The sequence below is a fragment of the Microtus oregoni genome, unplaced genomic scaffold, assembly GCF_018167655.1.
Source record: "Microtus oregoni isolate MIOR12 unplaced genomic scaffold, Mior012 000001F_ref0000356, whole genome shotgun sequence".
Lineage (NCBI taxonomy): Eukaryota > Metazoa > Chordata > Mammalia > Rodentia > Cricetidae > Microtus > Microtus oregoni.
The window spans coordinates 63,422,749-63,437,956 of NW_024543060.1; the positions used below are offsets into that span (position 1 = coordinate 63,422,749).

General features: G+C 56.0%; 2 protein-coding genes and 1 long non-coding RNA gene across 8 annotated transcripts; 1 reads left to right on the forward strand and 2 right to left on the reverse strand.

The window, feature by feature from the left end:
- Positions 1-435: 435 nt before the first annotated feature.
- On the reverse strand, positions 436-8,223 carry Arhgef25 (Rho guanine nucleotide exchange factor 25). 4 transcript variants are annotated; one of them, XM_041674878.1, is made up of 16 exons: positions 8,078-8,223; positions 7,710-7,824; positions 5,370-5,584; positions 5,151-5,246; positions 4,479-4,555; positions 4,241-4,307; positions 3,956-4,059; positions 3,663-3,732; positions 3,463-3,552; positions 3,273-3,365; positions 2,505-2,555; positions 2,262-2,339; positions 1,884-2,084; positions 1,579-1,657; positions 1,106-1,317; positions 436-877 (listed from the first exon to the last, which is right to left on the reverse strand). In XM_041674878.1, the coding sequence occupies exons 1-16, from the start codon at positions 8,174-8,176 to the stop codon at positions 770-772; spliced, it is 1,755 nt and encodes a 584-aa protein (XP_041530812.1). In that variant the 5' UTR covers positions 8,177-8,223; the 3' UTR covers positions 436-769. The 4 variants fall into 4 exon arrangements, with proteins under 4 accessions (XP_041530812.1, XP_041530806.1, XP_041530803.1 ...); XM_041674872.1 differs by having other exon boundaries at positions 1,202-1,317; positions 1,579-1,759; positions 8,078-8,221; XM_041674869.1 differs by having other exon boundaries at positions 1,579-1,759; positions 8,078-8,217.
- A 369-nt stretch (positions 8,224-8,592) lies between these two features.
- On the reverse strand, positions 8,593-13,709 carry Dtx3 (deltex E3 ubiquitin ligase 3). 3 transcript variants are annotated; one of them, XM_041664821.1, is made up of 6 exons: positions 13,262-13,709; positions 11,973-12,034; positions 11,739-11,809; positions 10,655-11,384; positions 9,600-9,817; positions 8,593-9,260 (listed from the first exon to the last, which is right to left on the reverse strand). In XM_041664821.1, the coding sequence occupies exons 3-6, from the start codon at positions 11,765-11,767 to the stop codon at positions 9,185-9,187; spliced, it is 1,053 nt and encodes a 350-aa protein (XP_041520755.1). In that variant the 5' UTR covers positions 11,768-11,809; positions 11,973-12,034; positions 13,262-13,709; the 3' UTR covers positions 8,593-9,184. The 3 variants fall into 3 exon arrangements, with proteins under 3 accessions (XP_041520755.1, XP_041520774.1, XP_041520765.1); XM_041664840.1 differs by having other exon boundaries at positions 10,655-11,403; positions 13,262-13,707; XM_041664831.1 differs by lacking the exon at positions 13,262-13,709 and adding an exon at positions 13,004-13,022.
- LOC121456572 lies at positions 12,624-14,811 on the forward strand. Its single transcript, XR_005975649.1, has 3 exons — positions 12,624-13,031; positions 13,841-13,918; positions 14,060-14,811. It is a non-coding gene; the product is annotated as an uncharacterized LOC121456572 (long non-coding RNA).
- The last annotated feature ends 397 nt before the right edge of the window (positions 14,812-15,208 follow it).

The following is a 15,208-nucleotide window of genomic DNA, read 5'->3' on the forward strand; positions in this document are numbered from 1 at the left end:
ATTTTTACTCTGGATATTTTATATACTAGTATTTAGATGTTGGGGGAGGGGAGTAGGAAGTGAGCCTTCTGGTAGAGTTTGAACGAAAGAATAAATCCAGAACCCAGAAGGACCAAATAAAGGAGAGAATAACTTCAGAGTTTTCCCTAAGCCCCAGGTGTGGACTGGGAGATGCTGTAACTAATTGCAGGTGGGAGACAAGGACAGAGGCTCTTCTGACCTTCTATCCTCTTGTTTCATTATTTGTGTGTTTGAGACAGGGTCTCACTCTGTAGACCAGGCTGGCCTTGAACTCACAGAGATCTGCCTGCCTCTGCCTCCGCGTGCTGGGACTGAGGGTCCTGGCTCTGCCCTTCTTACAGACTAAGGGTACTTCACCAATCCGTTCCCACTGCAGCCTCTCTGTCACCCCACCACCAAGACCGCAGCCTAGCGATGTAACAAAACTTTTATTCACAGGAAACTGGAAAACAAAATCACAACGAAACCAATCATTTCTATCTGGTCCCAGCCCGAGCCCCCCCCTCCAAGCCCCTACATATCCTCCTTCTGAGGGATGCATGCGTGGAGCGCAGCTGACGGATCCTGCATTCCTTGTGCAGAGCAGAGGCCTCGCAGCTCTAGGCAGGCCCCTCCATGTTGAGCTCTCCCAGCTTTGCCCATCCCTCACACAGCAGGAAGAAAGGTCTCTGGCACATTGCCAGGATTGTCCTCCAGTTCCTCGAGGAACCAGTGGCTGAATCAGCACCATGCCCAAGGCCTTCATCACCTACAGCTCATCTTCATCCAGCTTTGCCAGCCTGGCCTGGCAGGGAGGGGTGCTCAGAGCCGGAAGGGCTGGAGGGTGGCAAGGAGTCTGGGGGGTGTCACTGAGAGCCTGCAGGAAGAGTCAAGCCAGAGGATCAACAGAGGCCACCAGTCTACCCTCACCCCTCTTTCCAGGTAAAGCCCTAGCCAGGCCACCCTCCCCTTGCCCCAGAATTAAAGTAAAGAAGTTAAGAATGGAAAGTAGCAAAGTCACACAAAAGGAAGGTGGCAGAAGGAAGGAGATGGTGGGGGAACAAAGGCCCTCCCTTGTACCCTAGTAGTAAACTCTTCCTCATACCTGTATATCCAGGGGTAAGGGTGCTCTGGGCACCTCCCCTTTGGGCAAAAGCAGCAGGGAAGGGAGGGAGCCATTAATGGGTGTGTGCATGCTGACCTGGGCCAGGTCTCCAGGCCGTATCCTCCCAGGGCTCCCTACCCCAGGCCCTCCTGACCGCCCCAGGCTGTTGGTCTGGCTCTCCCGTCTCTGGTACTCAATGGGTGACTGCAAGGCTGGGCAAGGCAAAGAACAGAGATGTATTACAGGAGAGACGGGTTAAGCCCCCTGCTTCTTCTCCCTTCCTCCCATTTGCCTGCCCTCCTAAGTCAGCCAATGTAAGATGCTTGGGACTTTTTAGAGGATACTGGGTCGAAGGAGGAGGGAGAAGTGCCAGGCACAAAGAACCAAGGGTTGGGATTTGGCCCGGAGGGAAGGGGGTTCCGGAGGTCAAAAGGCTTTGTGAGCCTACTGCAAAGGAATGATGGGAGCTTCACCGTTGAGAAAGTCACGCTGGCTTTCCAGGATCTGGGCCACTTGCTTGATCCAGGCCTGACTGACTGCAGGGTCTGAAGCCTGCAGAATATAGCGCTGGATCCCACCTTCTGGCCCCCTAGAGGTCAGCGCAAACCGGCAAGGGTTGCCTTGGAGGTTGCCCTCCAGTCCTAGACAGCTCACCTGAAGTTGTGAACAGACACAGTCCTCAGACTCTGCAGGCCCCCCCACCAGCCCATAGAGTCAGATATGGTGAGGCCTCCCTCACCCCGTCCCAGCCTGCTCCCTTCCTGATGGCCCTCCCCACCTTGATGCTGCTCTTGTACACATAGCCAGGCTGTGTGCCACCTCGACCGCCTCCTCCCAGTGCCTCACTGAAGATGACGATTTGTTCAAACAGGAAGACACGTCTCTCTCGACCCCGGGAAGAAAGCAGACCCCCAGACTCAGGCTCTGTCACCAAAAATGTGTCCTGGCCCAAGAGCTTCCCCTGAGCCGTCAGTTTTCCCTGGAACCAAAGGACATAGGCCTCTGAGAAGGGTTTGAAAAGAGCATCAGCTTCTCCCTCCCCACCCCACACTCCCAACTAACCCTGGTGGAGCCGCTCAGAAGCTAATTCCTTATAAGGATCCAGAGTTCTAAGACCTGAGCCCAAGAACTGCGGTTTCCAGTCCCGTTCCCATACCTCGAATCCCCGCAGTCTCCCCAGCGACATCATGTCGTCACAGCGCTTGGGCACGAAGCACATGACCTCCACAGCTTGCTGGGATACAGGGGAAGAGCGGCGTCATTACTGGCAAAGAGGTCTCTCCACACATCACCACCCCAGGGGCCTCTCCCTAAAACCCAGACATCCCCGAGCCACCCAGAGACTGAGGTACCCACAAGACCAAGAGGACAAGGTGGGCAGATGTCCTGGGAACCTCACCTCCAGCTCTTCAGTATCCATCCCAGCCCTGCCGTAATACTTCAGAAAATCCTAGGACATAAAGAGGAGGCACTTAGGGAGGCTGTGAGCACGTCCACGGAAGCGCTTGTTTCGAACATCCAGGGTACGAGGGACAACTCTGTAGAGGATCCAGAACCCCGAAGATGACTGTCCCCAAGGAGAAGGGTGGTCCTGCCCAGCCGGCCGTGTCCCCAGGGAGAAGGTGGTCCTTCCCTGTTGGCAGTGTCCCCAGGGAGAAGGTGGTCCTTGGTCCTGCCCATCTGGCTGTGTCCCCAGGGAGAAGGTGGTCCTGCCCAGCCAGCAGTGTCCCCAGGGAGAAGGGTGGTCCTGCCCAAACAACAGTGTCCCCAAGGAGAAGGTGGTCCTGCCCAGCTGGCCATGTCCCCAGGGAGAAGGTGGTCCTGCCCAGCCAGCAGTGTCCCCAGGGAGAAGGTGGTCCTGCCCAGCCAGCAGTGTCCCCAGGGACTAGGGTGGTCTTGCCCATCCAGCTGTGTCCCCAGGGAGAAGGGTGGTCCTGCCCAGATGGCCATGTCCCCAGGGAGAAGGTGGTCTTGCCCCAGCCAGCAGTGTCCCCAGGGACTAGGGTGGTCGTGCCCATCCAGCTGTGTCTCCAAGGAGAAGGGTGGTCCTGCCCATCCGGCTGTGTCCCCAGGGAGAAGGGTGATCCTGCCCAGCCGGCAGTGTCCCCAGGGACTAGGGTGGTCCTCCCCAGCCGGCTGTGTCCCCAGGGACTAGGGTGGTCCTGACCTTGAGCAACAGCTGGTATTTCATAATTCGCTGCACAGGTTTAATGAGGAGGTCATTGAGCTGCAGACGGTGTCCCAGCTGCTGCCTGATCTCCTGGAGACAAGGACAGGTCAGTTATGTAGCCTGAAAAGCCTGTTCGTGCTGATTTTATGCTTTGTGTCTCCCCCCACAAGACACCTCACCCACTGACCTCAAAGTAGCTGTCCCCAAATTCTGACACCACATGCTCCGACTTGGGCTTATTCTGACAGTAGACCACATACATATGCAGCCGGCGCTCCTAACAGGGATAACGTTGAAGAAAGCAGAGTAAGTGATAACAAAAGAGGCCACATCTCCACTGAGCCCAGACCCATCACAAGCCCTTTCCCTACTAGGGCCCAGCCTCACATGTTTGATGAACAGCTGAGCCAGCCAATCAGGATCTTTCAGACACTGCTGCAGCTCCTGCAGGAAATAGCTGGAAGAGTTGGGAGACGAGCCACACATCAAATCCTCCTCGAACCCCTCTGCCTCCTTACACATCCCAGATCTCCAGTTACAAGCCCTGGTCACGCCCCCTACAGAACTCCAAAGGCTCCTTGAGTCCCAGTGGACCCATGGTTCTGATACAGAATCTAGGACGGAGAGATTACCAGATGAGGGCCCTTCCCCAGCACCTGGCTCAGGGCTCCAGCACTTACTCTCGGTGCCACTCATAGATCTGCTGAATGTTTCCAAACACAATCCTGTCACGACCTCGGAGACTCTCCGGGACCCCCTGAGTAGCCATGGTAGCCATGTAACCCTGTAGGAAGGATGAGATGGTACTATGAGCACGTGACCTCGGCTCCGGGTGGCCCTAACACAAAGTCCAGAAATACAGGGTGCCAGGAAGGTGGTACAGAGGAGTACCATCTCTTGAAAATAGCCCCAGACAGAGGGAAAGAGCAAGTGGGCCGTGGCTGGGAAGGAGAAGAGAGAACTACCTCTACAATCTGTCCCAAGTCATCCACATACATTTTTTCTGTTTCTACCAGCTCGCTCAGGACAAACCTAGGGGGTACAAGGCAATACGAGGATGCCGTCACTTAAGAATGGAGACCTTCTTAGTGTAGCCAGTTCTTCTTAGACTAAATGAGCCTTCATCACCACAGCCACCCTCCGAGGGCTGTAAATGTGAGGGCTGTATGGGCAGTCAGCAACTGGAGCGTGTTGTGGACTTACATACTCCTTTCCAGGGCTACCCTCTTCTGTTCTTCCTCATTCTGGGGGGCTTGAGACAAAGTCCCCTCTTCAGGTGCCTGGAAGGCAAAGGCATCCCAGGGCAAAAAGGAATACTTTCTCAGTGAGGAGAGCCTTCTCAGATCTATATTCATTCGTTGGGTTTTTTTGTTTTTTATTCTAAAGATTTGTGTTTCAAGACAGGGTCTCTCTAAGTAGCTCTGGCTGTCCTGGAACTCACTATATAAACCAGGTTGGCCTTGAACCTACAGAGATCCACCGGCTTCTGCCTCTTGAGAGCTGGGATTAAAGGTATGGGTTACCATACCTGGCTTAAGATGATATTATTATTATTATTATTATTATTATTATTATTATTATTATTATATAGGTTTTGGGGGTATCACTGTGTGCTGGTACCCACAGAGACCAGAAGAGGGTGCTGTTTCCTTTGGGTTTGGAGATACAGGTCCTTGTGAGTCACGTGGGTGCTAGGCCCTAAACTTGGGTCTTCAGGAAGAGTAGTGTGCTTAACCACTGAGCCACGTCTCCAGCTGTTGTTTGATTGGCTTTGAAACATGATCTCAAGTAGCCCAGGAGGGCCCGGAACTTGAATGTAGCTGACGTTGGCCCTGAACAGGTGCATACCCAGTGCCCCATTCTATTTCTTCATACCTGTGTCTTGTCCCCAGGACCCTCCAACAACGTAGTCAACAAGGTTAGCTCTGGCAACCCTTCTCCTGTGGCTAGCGTTGGTTCCAGCATCCAGTTCTAAGGCCAGACAGAGTTCCTGAGGTCATGAAGAGTAGGCGGGCTCCCCAGTGACCCCAACCTGCTGCCCTCTTTCCCAGGGTCGTTCTTGATCGCCCTGCTTCCGTGGCACTCCCTGCTCACCTCATATTGTCCCGTCTGACCACTGTCTGCCTCAGTTTCCACACTGAGACAATGTTTGGAATGATCCAACCATTTCCTCAGGCCACTTACTGGCCCAGGGGGGACCGGAGAACAGGGGTGAGAGCTGAGGCCAGAGCTGGGGCCAGATGGGGCAGCTAGACCTGAGGCAGCGGATGCTGATCTGCTCCCCTCACTACCCGCAATGGAATAGGATTCTAGTGGGAGGAAAAAGACAGCAGCTGATGGACATCGCCCCAGCTCCAGACTTAAGGTGCCAGGGGAACTTCCAGACTGACCTCTGTGGTGTTCAGACCCTGCCTTCCAGGGTCCCCTCTTTTGCCAACCCTCATTTGAATTGGCCAGGAGAGAAATCTTTGCAAGGCAGGCTGGGGTGGAAGGACAGGCTTCAGGGCCTGTACTCCCCCACTTCCATGTGGAGGTCCCCATACCCTGAGCAGAGCACAGATATGGGGGTGGGGGCAGCCATCTGGGCAGATACTGTAGACTGGGGGGTAGCCATCTGCTTTCCTACAACACTCCCCCTTCCAATAGGTACAGACCATTCTCCCAGAGAGGGGTGAGGACAAAAGAGCTCAGCTGTCTGCCACCCCCAGGCCCCTCCTCCTCCAACTGAAGTGATTAGCAACAGAGGGGGCAGAGAGGATAGCACAGCAGGGTTATCTTTGGCCAACAACTGCGAAGAGCTGCAGCCCGAGTTCTTATAAAGCTTACAGTTACCCACCCACCCCCAGTTCGTCATTCCTCTGCTCTCTTTTCTGCGGACTTTTCAGCCAAGTGATTTGAGGGTAAATACTTGTTTCTGGACCTAAGAAGACCGTGAGAGAATGTTTTCCTCCTAGCCTGCTGATTATAGGAAAGAGATGAGTCCTCGGACCCTTCCTCAACTTGAATGAGTAGAAACCGAGTAGAAAGGGCCTTAGATAGTCTCTGTTAAATCACTTTCCTGGAAAACACACGTACAGGTTCCATCCCTAAATCCCTAGGGCCGGAGCAAGCAGATGCCCCAAACCCCAGCTCAAGTCACCCCCCCAACTCAACGCTACCCCCCAAGACCTCGCACTCACCACGTCCCCCCCGGGCGAAGCAGCAGCCGCATTTTGCCAGCACTTTTCGAATCACACGGGGACAGGCACAGCGACCCCCTTTGTGACCCCCCCGCATGGCGCCCGGGCCCCCCCGCACCCCCCACCCGGGCCGGCCATGCAGGGGGAATCACGGGGGGCGGGGCGGGGACGGCGCAGGGCGCACACCCCCCTCCCTCCCACCGGGGGCCAGGCTTGGGGAGGGGGGGAGGAAAGGGATGGGAAGCGGGGGTCCAGGAGTAGACGGAAGTCGGGGCAGGGGAGTCTGGAGGGAGGGCCGTGCGGGGCTGGGCCGCTGAGTTGGGCGGGGAGGGTTTCCGGAACCCGGGCGGTGCGGGGCCCAGGGTCCAGATGTCCAGCCAGAGGGAGGGACAGTGGGGGAGGCCCGGCCGGGATGCGACAGCAGCTCCAGCTCCGTCTCCGGCCCCGGCTTAGAGGTGGCTCTAGGCCCGGGCGGGGTGGTGCGGGGGCCGACTCCCGGAGCCACTGGAGGTGCGCGGGTCCGGGCAGAGCGGCGAGCGGAATAACAGGCCGGGCCGCGGTGCAGCCGCGGGGAGGGGCCTCTGGGCCCAGCTCCGCCTCCCCCGCGCTCCCCCAGCCCCCTCCCCCAGGCACCACTGAGCTCCCACTCCACGTCCCGAGACCTCCACCCCTCCTCCCTGCCTGGGCTTCCCCGCCCGCCCGCGATCCTGCTCCCTCTGGCACCCCAGCTGCGACTGCGGGGCGCTGGGTTAGGCGAGAAGCCTGGAGGTGGGGTCTGCCTCGGTCTCCCTTTGGCCTCTGAGATGAAGGATTCACTAGATGGGGCCTTGGCTTGTGTGAAACGTTCTGGGGTTCTGGCTGTCTCCCCCCGCCCCACGCAGGGCATGCGTGTTTGGGGAACACTTTGTGAGGAACACAAGCCAGGTGCCGCCCTCTCCCCCGACCCTTCTTTTCCTCCAGGCCCCAGAACTCCAAGCTAAAACTAATCACCAATTAAGGCGAAGTCCAGGCGCCTGAGCTGGCCGAGGGCCAGGGGTGGGGCGCGGGGACACTCCACTCCGCCTTCGGGGGCTTGGGACCCGCCGAAGTGAGGACACACATCGGGCTAGAAGGCGAAGAGAAGCGTGGTGTCTGCGATTAAATGGTCCCATGCACATTAGGTACAGACCTTTATGTTAATATGAACAGCATCTATTTGAAGTCACCACTTTGCGCAGGAGGGCAAACTGTGCCCCACCCAAGCCCAGCTTCTTACCCGGCTGCAAAGCCCAGGCGCGGACCTCAGGTTCGCGCTCCCCTCTTTGATCCTCCTCGGTACAATCACTCTCTGTCTTGGTACTCCCAGGCCCTAAGGAATCTCTCTTCGGGGGCTGCAGGGACAGAGTCACTGTAAGGAACCCCCTCCTAGGCTGCCTTGACCTCCCCCTTCCCCTCTCCCTCCTGTCAAACAGCACATTATTCTGAAAGGTTCAACATGAACCTGGCCTATGGCCTTTATAACCGAACTTATGGATCCCTGCGACTGCTCCATACAACTTTTGTATGCGGGTAAACTGAGTCGTTGAGTGCAATTCTCCTAAAGTCCCCTAAAGACCCCCCCCACCCGCGGTCCCTCCTTCTTACCCCCTCCTGCCCGGGTACGGCGCATGCGCGCAGCATGCCCCCCATGACCCCCAGTATCCGGTCAGTGCGGCCAGGGGTGGGGCGGTCCGGGGGCTTCATGCTGGACCCCTACCCTGCTTCAGGTTTCAGGGCCGAGGGGCTACGGAAGCTGGGGGGCTCTGAGGCCTGCGCGCGTCCGGGGAGTTGCTACTGCCGAATCCGCCCCCCTGCCCGGCTCCGCCCCCGCTCCCACCGCAGCCAAACTTCGCAAAAGGGGTAGGGATGTTCCTTTCTCCACAAACGGAGTTGAACAACAAACAAACCCCTCTTAGTCCCGATTCCATCCATCGAAGTGCGGCCTAGGGCTTTGCAGGGTTATTGCAGCGCCCAGCACTAGCTCCATCCTGTTCTCCAGGGTCCCCGGAGATAAAGGGACTGTGTGGGCTCGCAAGGATTCCCCATTCCCCTCATCTCTTCCTCAGTAGGTCCTGCTCCCCACCCCTATCCTGTCCAAGGAGCAGAGAACGGGTGTGGCATAGAGTTGCATATTTTACTTTATTTTTATTAAATTAAAAGCTACAGTCTGGCAGCAATTCCAGAACAGGGTGAGGAGGCTCCTTATAGGGGCAGGGAAGAGCGAGGGAAAGGCAGACTGACAGAGACAGACACAGGAGAGAAAGGATCCGTTAAGGTAGGACTACTGTTATCTTAACACACAGCTGGCTGGGGGAGGCAGCTAATATCAGTCCAATGAAACAGTACGGTATTGAGGGGCTGGAGCTCAAGAGACCTCCCTACCCAGGTCCTTTCTCAGCTTAGTCACTGGAGCACAGTACATACCAGGAGAAGCCTAGGACACTGGAGGAGCAGGGGCATAGAGTATGTACACGGAGTGCAGGGAGGGGAGCCTTGGAAACCAGCCTCTGCCAGAGGGGAGTGGCTCAAAGGGCACAGAAGCACTCGGCCAATGGGGGGCAGGGGAAGGGGCTGTCCCTTTCCCCAATGAACTCCCACCCCAGTCAGACAAATCCCCTCGTGGGTGTGTAGGGGCAGAGAGAGAGGAGAAGAGAGGCTTCCGTTGGATCCTAGTGAAGAGGACGGCAGGGGCCTTGGCAAGGGGGATGTCCTTCAGTCATCTGTGATACCCTTGGCTCTCAGTTCCTCTTGCACCCTGGTCAGGTAGGTGGGGTCCGGATACCCAAACCTGGGCAAAGAAAAACGAGGGTCAGAGTTAGCTGTTTGGACTAGCTCATTACTACCCACCCTCATTTCGAGAGACTCAGTAGAGGCCAAATTCAGACCCGTCCCCACTTCTCCAGAACCAAGGTAAGCTAGAGTCTGCCGGGGGGGGGGGGGGGGGGGGGGGGGGGGGGGGTTGTGTTTTGTTTTGTTTTTGTTTTGTTTGGTAAACTGAACACATGAGGAAGTGGTGGGTAGTCTTCTCCAGTTAGGAGACTCCCAGAAGAGAGGATAGAGAACTCCCCAAAGTAGAAATGGAAAGAAGGGGAGGAGGCAGGGGGAGGGAAATGAGGAGGAGTCGCACAGCTGGGGTCCCCCTGTGCAGCTGGTCTTGTGGTGGATGTCGTTCCAAGTGATGACATTGGGTCTCCCTGTAGTCATGGATGTCCCGATAGTGAAGGTGAGACGCTGGTCAAACGCCTTTCGGAACAGGGTCAGCACCTTGTTGCCCTCGGGGCAGTCCGGGAGGTAGGCCACCCGTGTGGTACCAGGATACCGAACTCCTGGGTTCGGGTGTTCAGCCTGAGAGGAAGGGAGGCAGAGTGGGTGAAAAGCAGCTGGCGGGGGGGATCTCAAAGGCCTGGGTACCAGGCAAGGATGGCTTTGGGGCCTGGCCAGGAAGCCTGTTTCTGGACATGATTCTTAATATTAATCCCTCAGGTCTCAATTCAGGAGCAAATGGACTCTCAGAAGTGACAGAAATTACTTTCCAGATAACGCAACAAAAATGTGACAAAAAAATTTATCTTTTGCCATTCCTTCCTCCTCTACCTAAAATACTAATGCTTCTGCCACTGCCTCATGTCTCCACTTCTGTTTCTTCCTTTCAGAGTCTCCGTCCCTCTGTGAACCAGCTGTACACGACTCTGGCCAGCAGGAAGACATTTACCTTCAACTGTCACCAAGCTTTTATTGTCTCATAATTCAGAACACAGTAGCACCCCAGCTATTAGGATGGCCAGGTCCCCTTCCTGTTGTGCCCGCCTGTACCTGGGTCACCAACTCCAGAGACGTTCCCTCGGTCAAGACTATGGGTCATATCCTCACAAGTCAGGTTACAAGTGTTCAAGCCTTTCTGTCATACCTGGTTTTCAGGGTTTTGTTTTATTTCCTTGTTTGATTTGGTTTTGTTAGGGGCAGGGATTGAACTCAGGGTTCCCCATATGCTAGACTGAGCTACACTCTAGCCCTCATACTTAAGTTTTACATGTGCCTTTGGGTCATGATGATAAAAAAGCTGGCCCTCAAGGAGACACCCCCTCCCCAGCTCCAGAGCACCAATTCCTAAGGCATGCTGGGGGATAGCAAGAGTTCGCCATGTCTAACAACCTACTTCCCACATCACCTATTTCTTCTTACCCCCTGGACACCGGGCGGGAAGACATACTGGATGACAATGGTGCCGTACTTCTCATAGCTGGGTAGCAGGAGGGTGGCATCCTTGGAGACCAGCATCCGCCCATTCTGGGGCTGGTTGCCCACCAGCTGCCCATAGAATCGGCCACACATGGGGCAGGCTTTTTTCACCTGCAGGGCCCGCGTGATGCAGCCCTCACAGAAAGAGTGTCGGCACTTCTCCAATGTCTTGGCATTCTGGATCTCCCCCAGGCAGATGGGGCAGGTGCTTTCCTGTTCTTCAGCCTCCTCCCGGAGACGAGGAGGAAGTGGAGGGGGCAGGGGAGGAGGAGGAGGGGGGAGCCCTCTTGCTCCTGGGGGCAGGAGTGGGGCTGCTCGAAGAGGAGGTGGACCTGGGCGGTGCAGCTCAGGGTGCTCCCCACCACCCCCCAAAGCCAGGCAGCCCATGAGCTCCCCCTGCCTCTGAGCTTTCTTGAGCTCTTTCTCAGCCTCTTTCAGTAGCCCCTTGAGAGCCTTCCGGGCCAGGTAGAGCCCATTGGGAGGGGCTGGGGGAGGACCCTGTGGGGAAAGCTGGAGCACGTAGATGTCAGAAGTTTCGCCATCTATGAGGATGGACACTCGGTGCTCCTCCCGAAGCCGGGCCAGCCGGGCTGGGGTCTCCTTGCTCAGGAAGTCCCACACAGGCTTGGAGACAGTCACTTTGTTCTTGCAGGTGCCTCCACAGGCTGCCATTCTGGACAGGACGAACGACACTGCCCCCAGGGTGAAAGGGACTCAGAGTGGGGAGTCCCCACATGACACATATAAGTGCCTCTTACTTCAGGCTCCTCCCAAACCCCACATTACCTCCTGCTTTCCTCAAAGGCAACCCCCAACACCTCCTGCAAACTGGTGTTCTACCTCCCCTACTCTCCCATAGTCCCAGCACCTGCTGGGGGACAAGCCTTTCCCCAGCATTATCTAAGCCAAGCACCAACCTTGCTTGCTCCTTTCACTTCTCCCCTGCCCGCAAACAACCTGTCCCTTCCCCTTCCCCCTCAGCTCTTCAAACAGGGAGGGAGACTTCCCACCCTCCCTTTCTGCTCACTTTGATCCGGAAGAGCTTAGAATTGGCATGCAGGCACACTCCTTTTCCCTGCTACTTGGAGATTGTGTGGCCTAGAGGATGAGAAAGAAAAGGAAGAAACCATGTCTCTGACCCCCACAGGCCCCCACTCAGGAGCCCTTGAAACAGGCAAGAACCTGGAGTAGGGCTCCAAGGCATGGGATTCCTTGGAACATGGGAGGAACACAAACTGAGGTTCTCTTGGGGTGCAGGTACCTGAAAGGACCATGGAAGATGGTGGCAGAAGTTTCTCCACTTCCACTTTCAGCTGACCAGAGCTGGGGACCAGGAAGGTAAAGACTTAATGATAGTATTTCCTCAGTCAACCCAGAAACAAAACACTTCTGTGTCCTCGCCTCCCTGCAGAAGGCCATGCCGAGCCACTCAGAATCACTCAGGGGACTTCAGCAGGTTAACTCCTTTTTCCCCCAGTGCAGAGAGAGACATAGTCTAGGTGCAGATAATAGCCCTCGGGATGAAGGTCGTAGTTGCCTCCTCCCTCAGATTACACTGACAGAAATATTTCCTACGCTCCTCGGCTCATTTCTTTACTCTGCATTCTCAAATAATTCAAGTCCCTGTTGTTGACGGGGACCTTTCCTTGAGAGCCGAAGTCTGTTAGCGATGCCAGCAAAGTGATAGCGGTCCCTGCAATAACAAGTTCTCACTGTCACCTTTAAACCCAGTGCTGTTGTCAGCTCTTGGGTCTGCATTTAGGAGGGGCGGGTCTCAAGCAGGAGCTCAGCTAGAGGGACCCCACGCTTCCCCGAGTCCTGTCACATTCAGCTCCGGGCTGTTCCCACAACACAAAGTGCAGCTCAATTAGGAAGAGGGGCCATTAACGTGACCTCAATTCCTTGACTCATCCAAAGAAGAAGCCGCTGTCCGTTTGTGCCTCCATCCTAAGGCCCTTAAGAGGAAACGCCAGAATCCCAGCCCGCATGGTTGTGCACGGTGAAATGCCCCCACCCCAGCAGAGAGGACCCAGGATCTAGGTGTCCTAGCTCCAAAAGCCCTGCTGGCACAGCACAGGGAGGCGGGGCCACAGTTCAGTCTGGTCTAGCCTTCCTCTGGGGCAAACCAGGCCGGACACGAGACCCGTCTCTCCTGCCAGACAGCGGCCTCCAGCAGGGACGGCGAGGAAGGGCAAGGGTCCCCTGGGGGTGTCCACCGAGGCACCCCCGCCCTTCTCCCCCCAGGCCTGCCCCCAGACCCATCCAACCCGAAACCGACTCCCGCATTCCTACTCGAGGAAGCCCCGAGTCCCCGCGCTGGGTGAGGGCGTGTGTCCACCCGACTGCGGCCCTCCGAACCCCCGAATGGAGGCCGGGGCTGGAGGTGCCGGCAGGACGATGGGCCCAGCCCCGGCACCGCCCGCTCCCGGCGCCGCGCGCGCCCGGGGGGTCGAAGGCGGAGGAGGGGGCGGAGGGAAGCGGGGGGCTTGTGCGGCTGCGGGCCGGGCTTGGGGGGCACGCGGTGGGTGTGGGGGCGCCGGGCTCACCTACCTCCCGTCAGCGCCGCCATTGCGGGTCACATGACTGAGGCTGTTGCTGGGATGACGGTCCGGGCCTTAGCAACAAGGGGCGGGGGAAGACCCCGAGAGGGTGGAAGGGGATGCCGGGGTGCAGGCTGAGCGAGAGGAGGGAGGACAGCACCCTCTCCCCTCGGCGGGTGATAGTTACCGTTTCCTTTGACCCCTCCTGCCAGGGAGCCCCTGCCTCTCTGCCCCAGAACAAAAATGGAGGAGCAGATCCAGTCTTCTGAGGGAGGGGTGGCGTCATGTAACCGAGGGTAGGAGGTTAAATCCCTGAGAAACGCCACTCTTTTGGCGTCTCCCCTCCCGGAGGAGCCCTCTCCCCTTTCCTTTCCCAGTCAGCTGCGTGGCACCTCTGGGAACTGGTAGTGGATGGGTGCGTGAGCGGTGCCGGCGGGTGTATGGATTTGGAGGGGAGGGCGATCTGTAAGAGCTTTAGAGGAAAGATGTTGGATGGGAAGAGTTTTAGTAAAAAGAAAACATTGGTACTACACAATAAACCCTGTGACTAAACTATTTCCATCCCTCCCTCAACTCTGCCTCCTTCTAGAGCGTTACCTCCGGTGACCCCCCACAGCCTGTTGCCAGATGGGGACTGGTGACTAGTTTTCCACAAATAGAGACACAGGTTGGTGCAAAATGCGAAGTGAACAGTTTCTTAATTTAAAAAAAAAATGGCTTGAGGTGGTGTTGGTGTCAAGTACGTGGCTCAAATAGAGTTAAAAATTCCCAAAGAAAAAAACCTCTGCTCTGCTCCACTTCCCAGCAGAACAGTCTCCGCCTCCTGCAACTCGCTTCCCTGGGGCCACATCAAGCCAGGTTTTTCCACCAGCCAAAAGATCTCAGCCAAGACGTACTGAATCTCCCAGACCAGCAACAACCACGTCATCCACCCTTTTCCATCCTCTCCCCCCTGAACTAGAGGACTGGTCACTCCTTCACTTTCCCAGGACCCTGCTGTACTCTCCCTGCCCTCTAAGTACACAGCTTTCCCAGGAAGCCTGGGTGAGCAGAGAATTGCTTCCCAAATAGCTGGTACGAAGTTAGGAGATGGAGTAATCAGAGCCCTGGGGAAGAGAGCCGCATCATCTCCATCCTAGACACCACTTCTCAATCACCACGAAATTGAGTAATGTGTCCCACTCCCGTGTCTCCACTCCTCCACATCTCTAAATCCACAGCCACTTAGAAACCTCCCACAAACCCGGGAGCCCAATAACACCTTGAAGACCAATACTTTATTTTTTGGGTTTGTTTGTTTTTGTTTTTCAAGACAAGGTTTCTCTGTAGCTTTGGGGCCTGTCCTCTTGTAGACCAGGTTGGCCTCGAAATCACAGAGATCCACCTGCCTTCTGCCTCCCGAGTGCTGGGATTAAAGGCGTGTGCCACCAACCCATGGCCATTCCTCAGCGTTTTCAAAGGGAAAAAATTTTTCTGTGAATGATTAGGATTGAATAATTTATTTTATTGTGATATTGGGAGTAAATACAGATATTTTATTAATAAAATAAAAATGATGGAAAACAAGCAATAATTGAAGATGACCACACTGCCCATAATACACAACCTGAAGGTTAGAGAATCCAGTTCTAAAGAACGGCTGCTGGTGTCACAGGGCTTTATTGCATCGACAGGGGAAAGGGTGACTGTGGGCTGGAAGAGGTCCAGCAGGTAGGTCCCTCCCACCCGACTGGGCATTCCTTTTGCTGCCTACTTTGGTGTAAAGGAGAAAGGGGAGCTTCTCCCTGAGGACCTTCATGGCTTATGAGACTGACTGGTCAGGCCAGCTACACAGCACTGCCCACCCCTACCCCCACCCCCAGAGTGTGGAGGTCTGTCTTGGTTCCGAAGGCTCTGGGCAGAGACAAAGACAATCTATCTCATCATCTTTTTCCCCAAGACAGTCTCCTGTATCCTT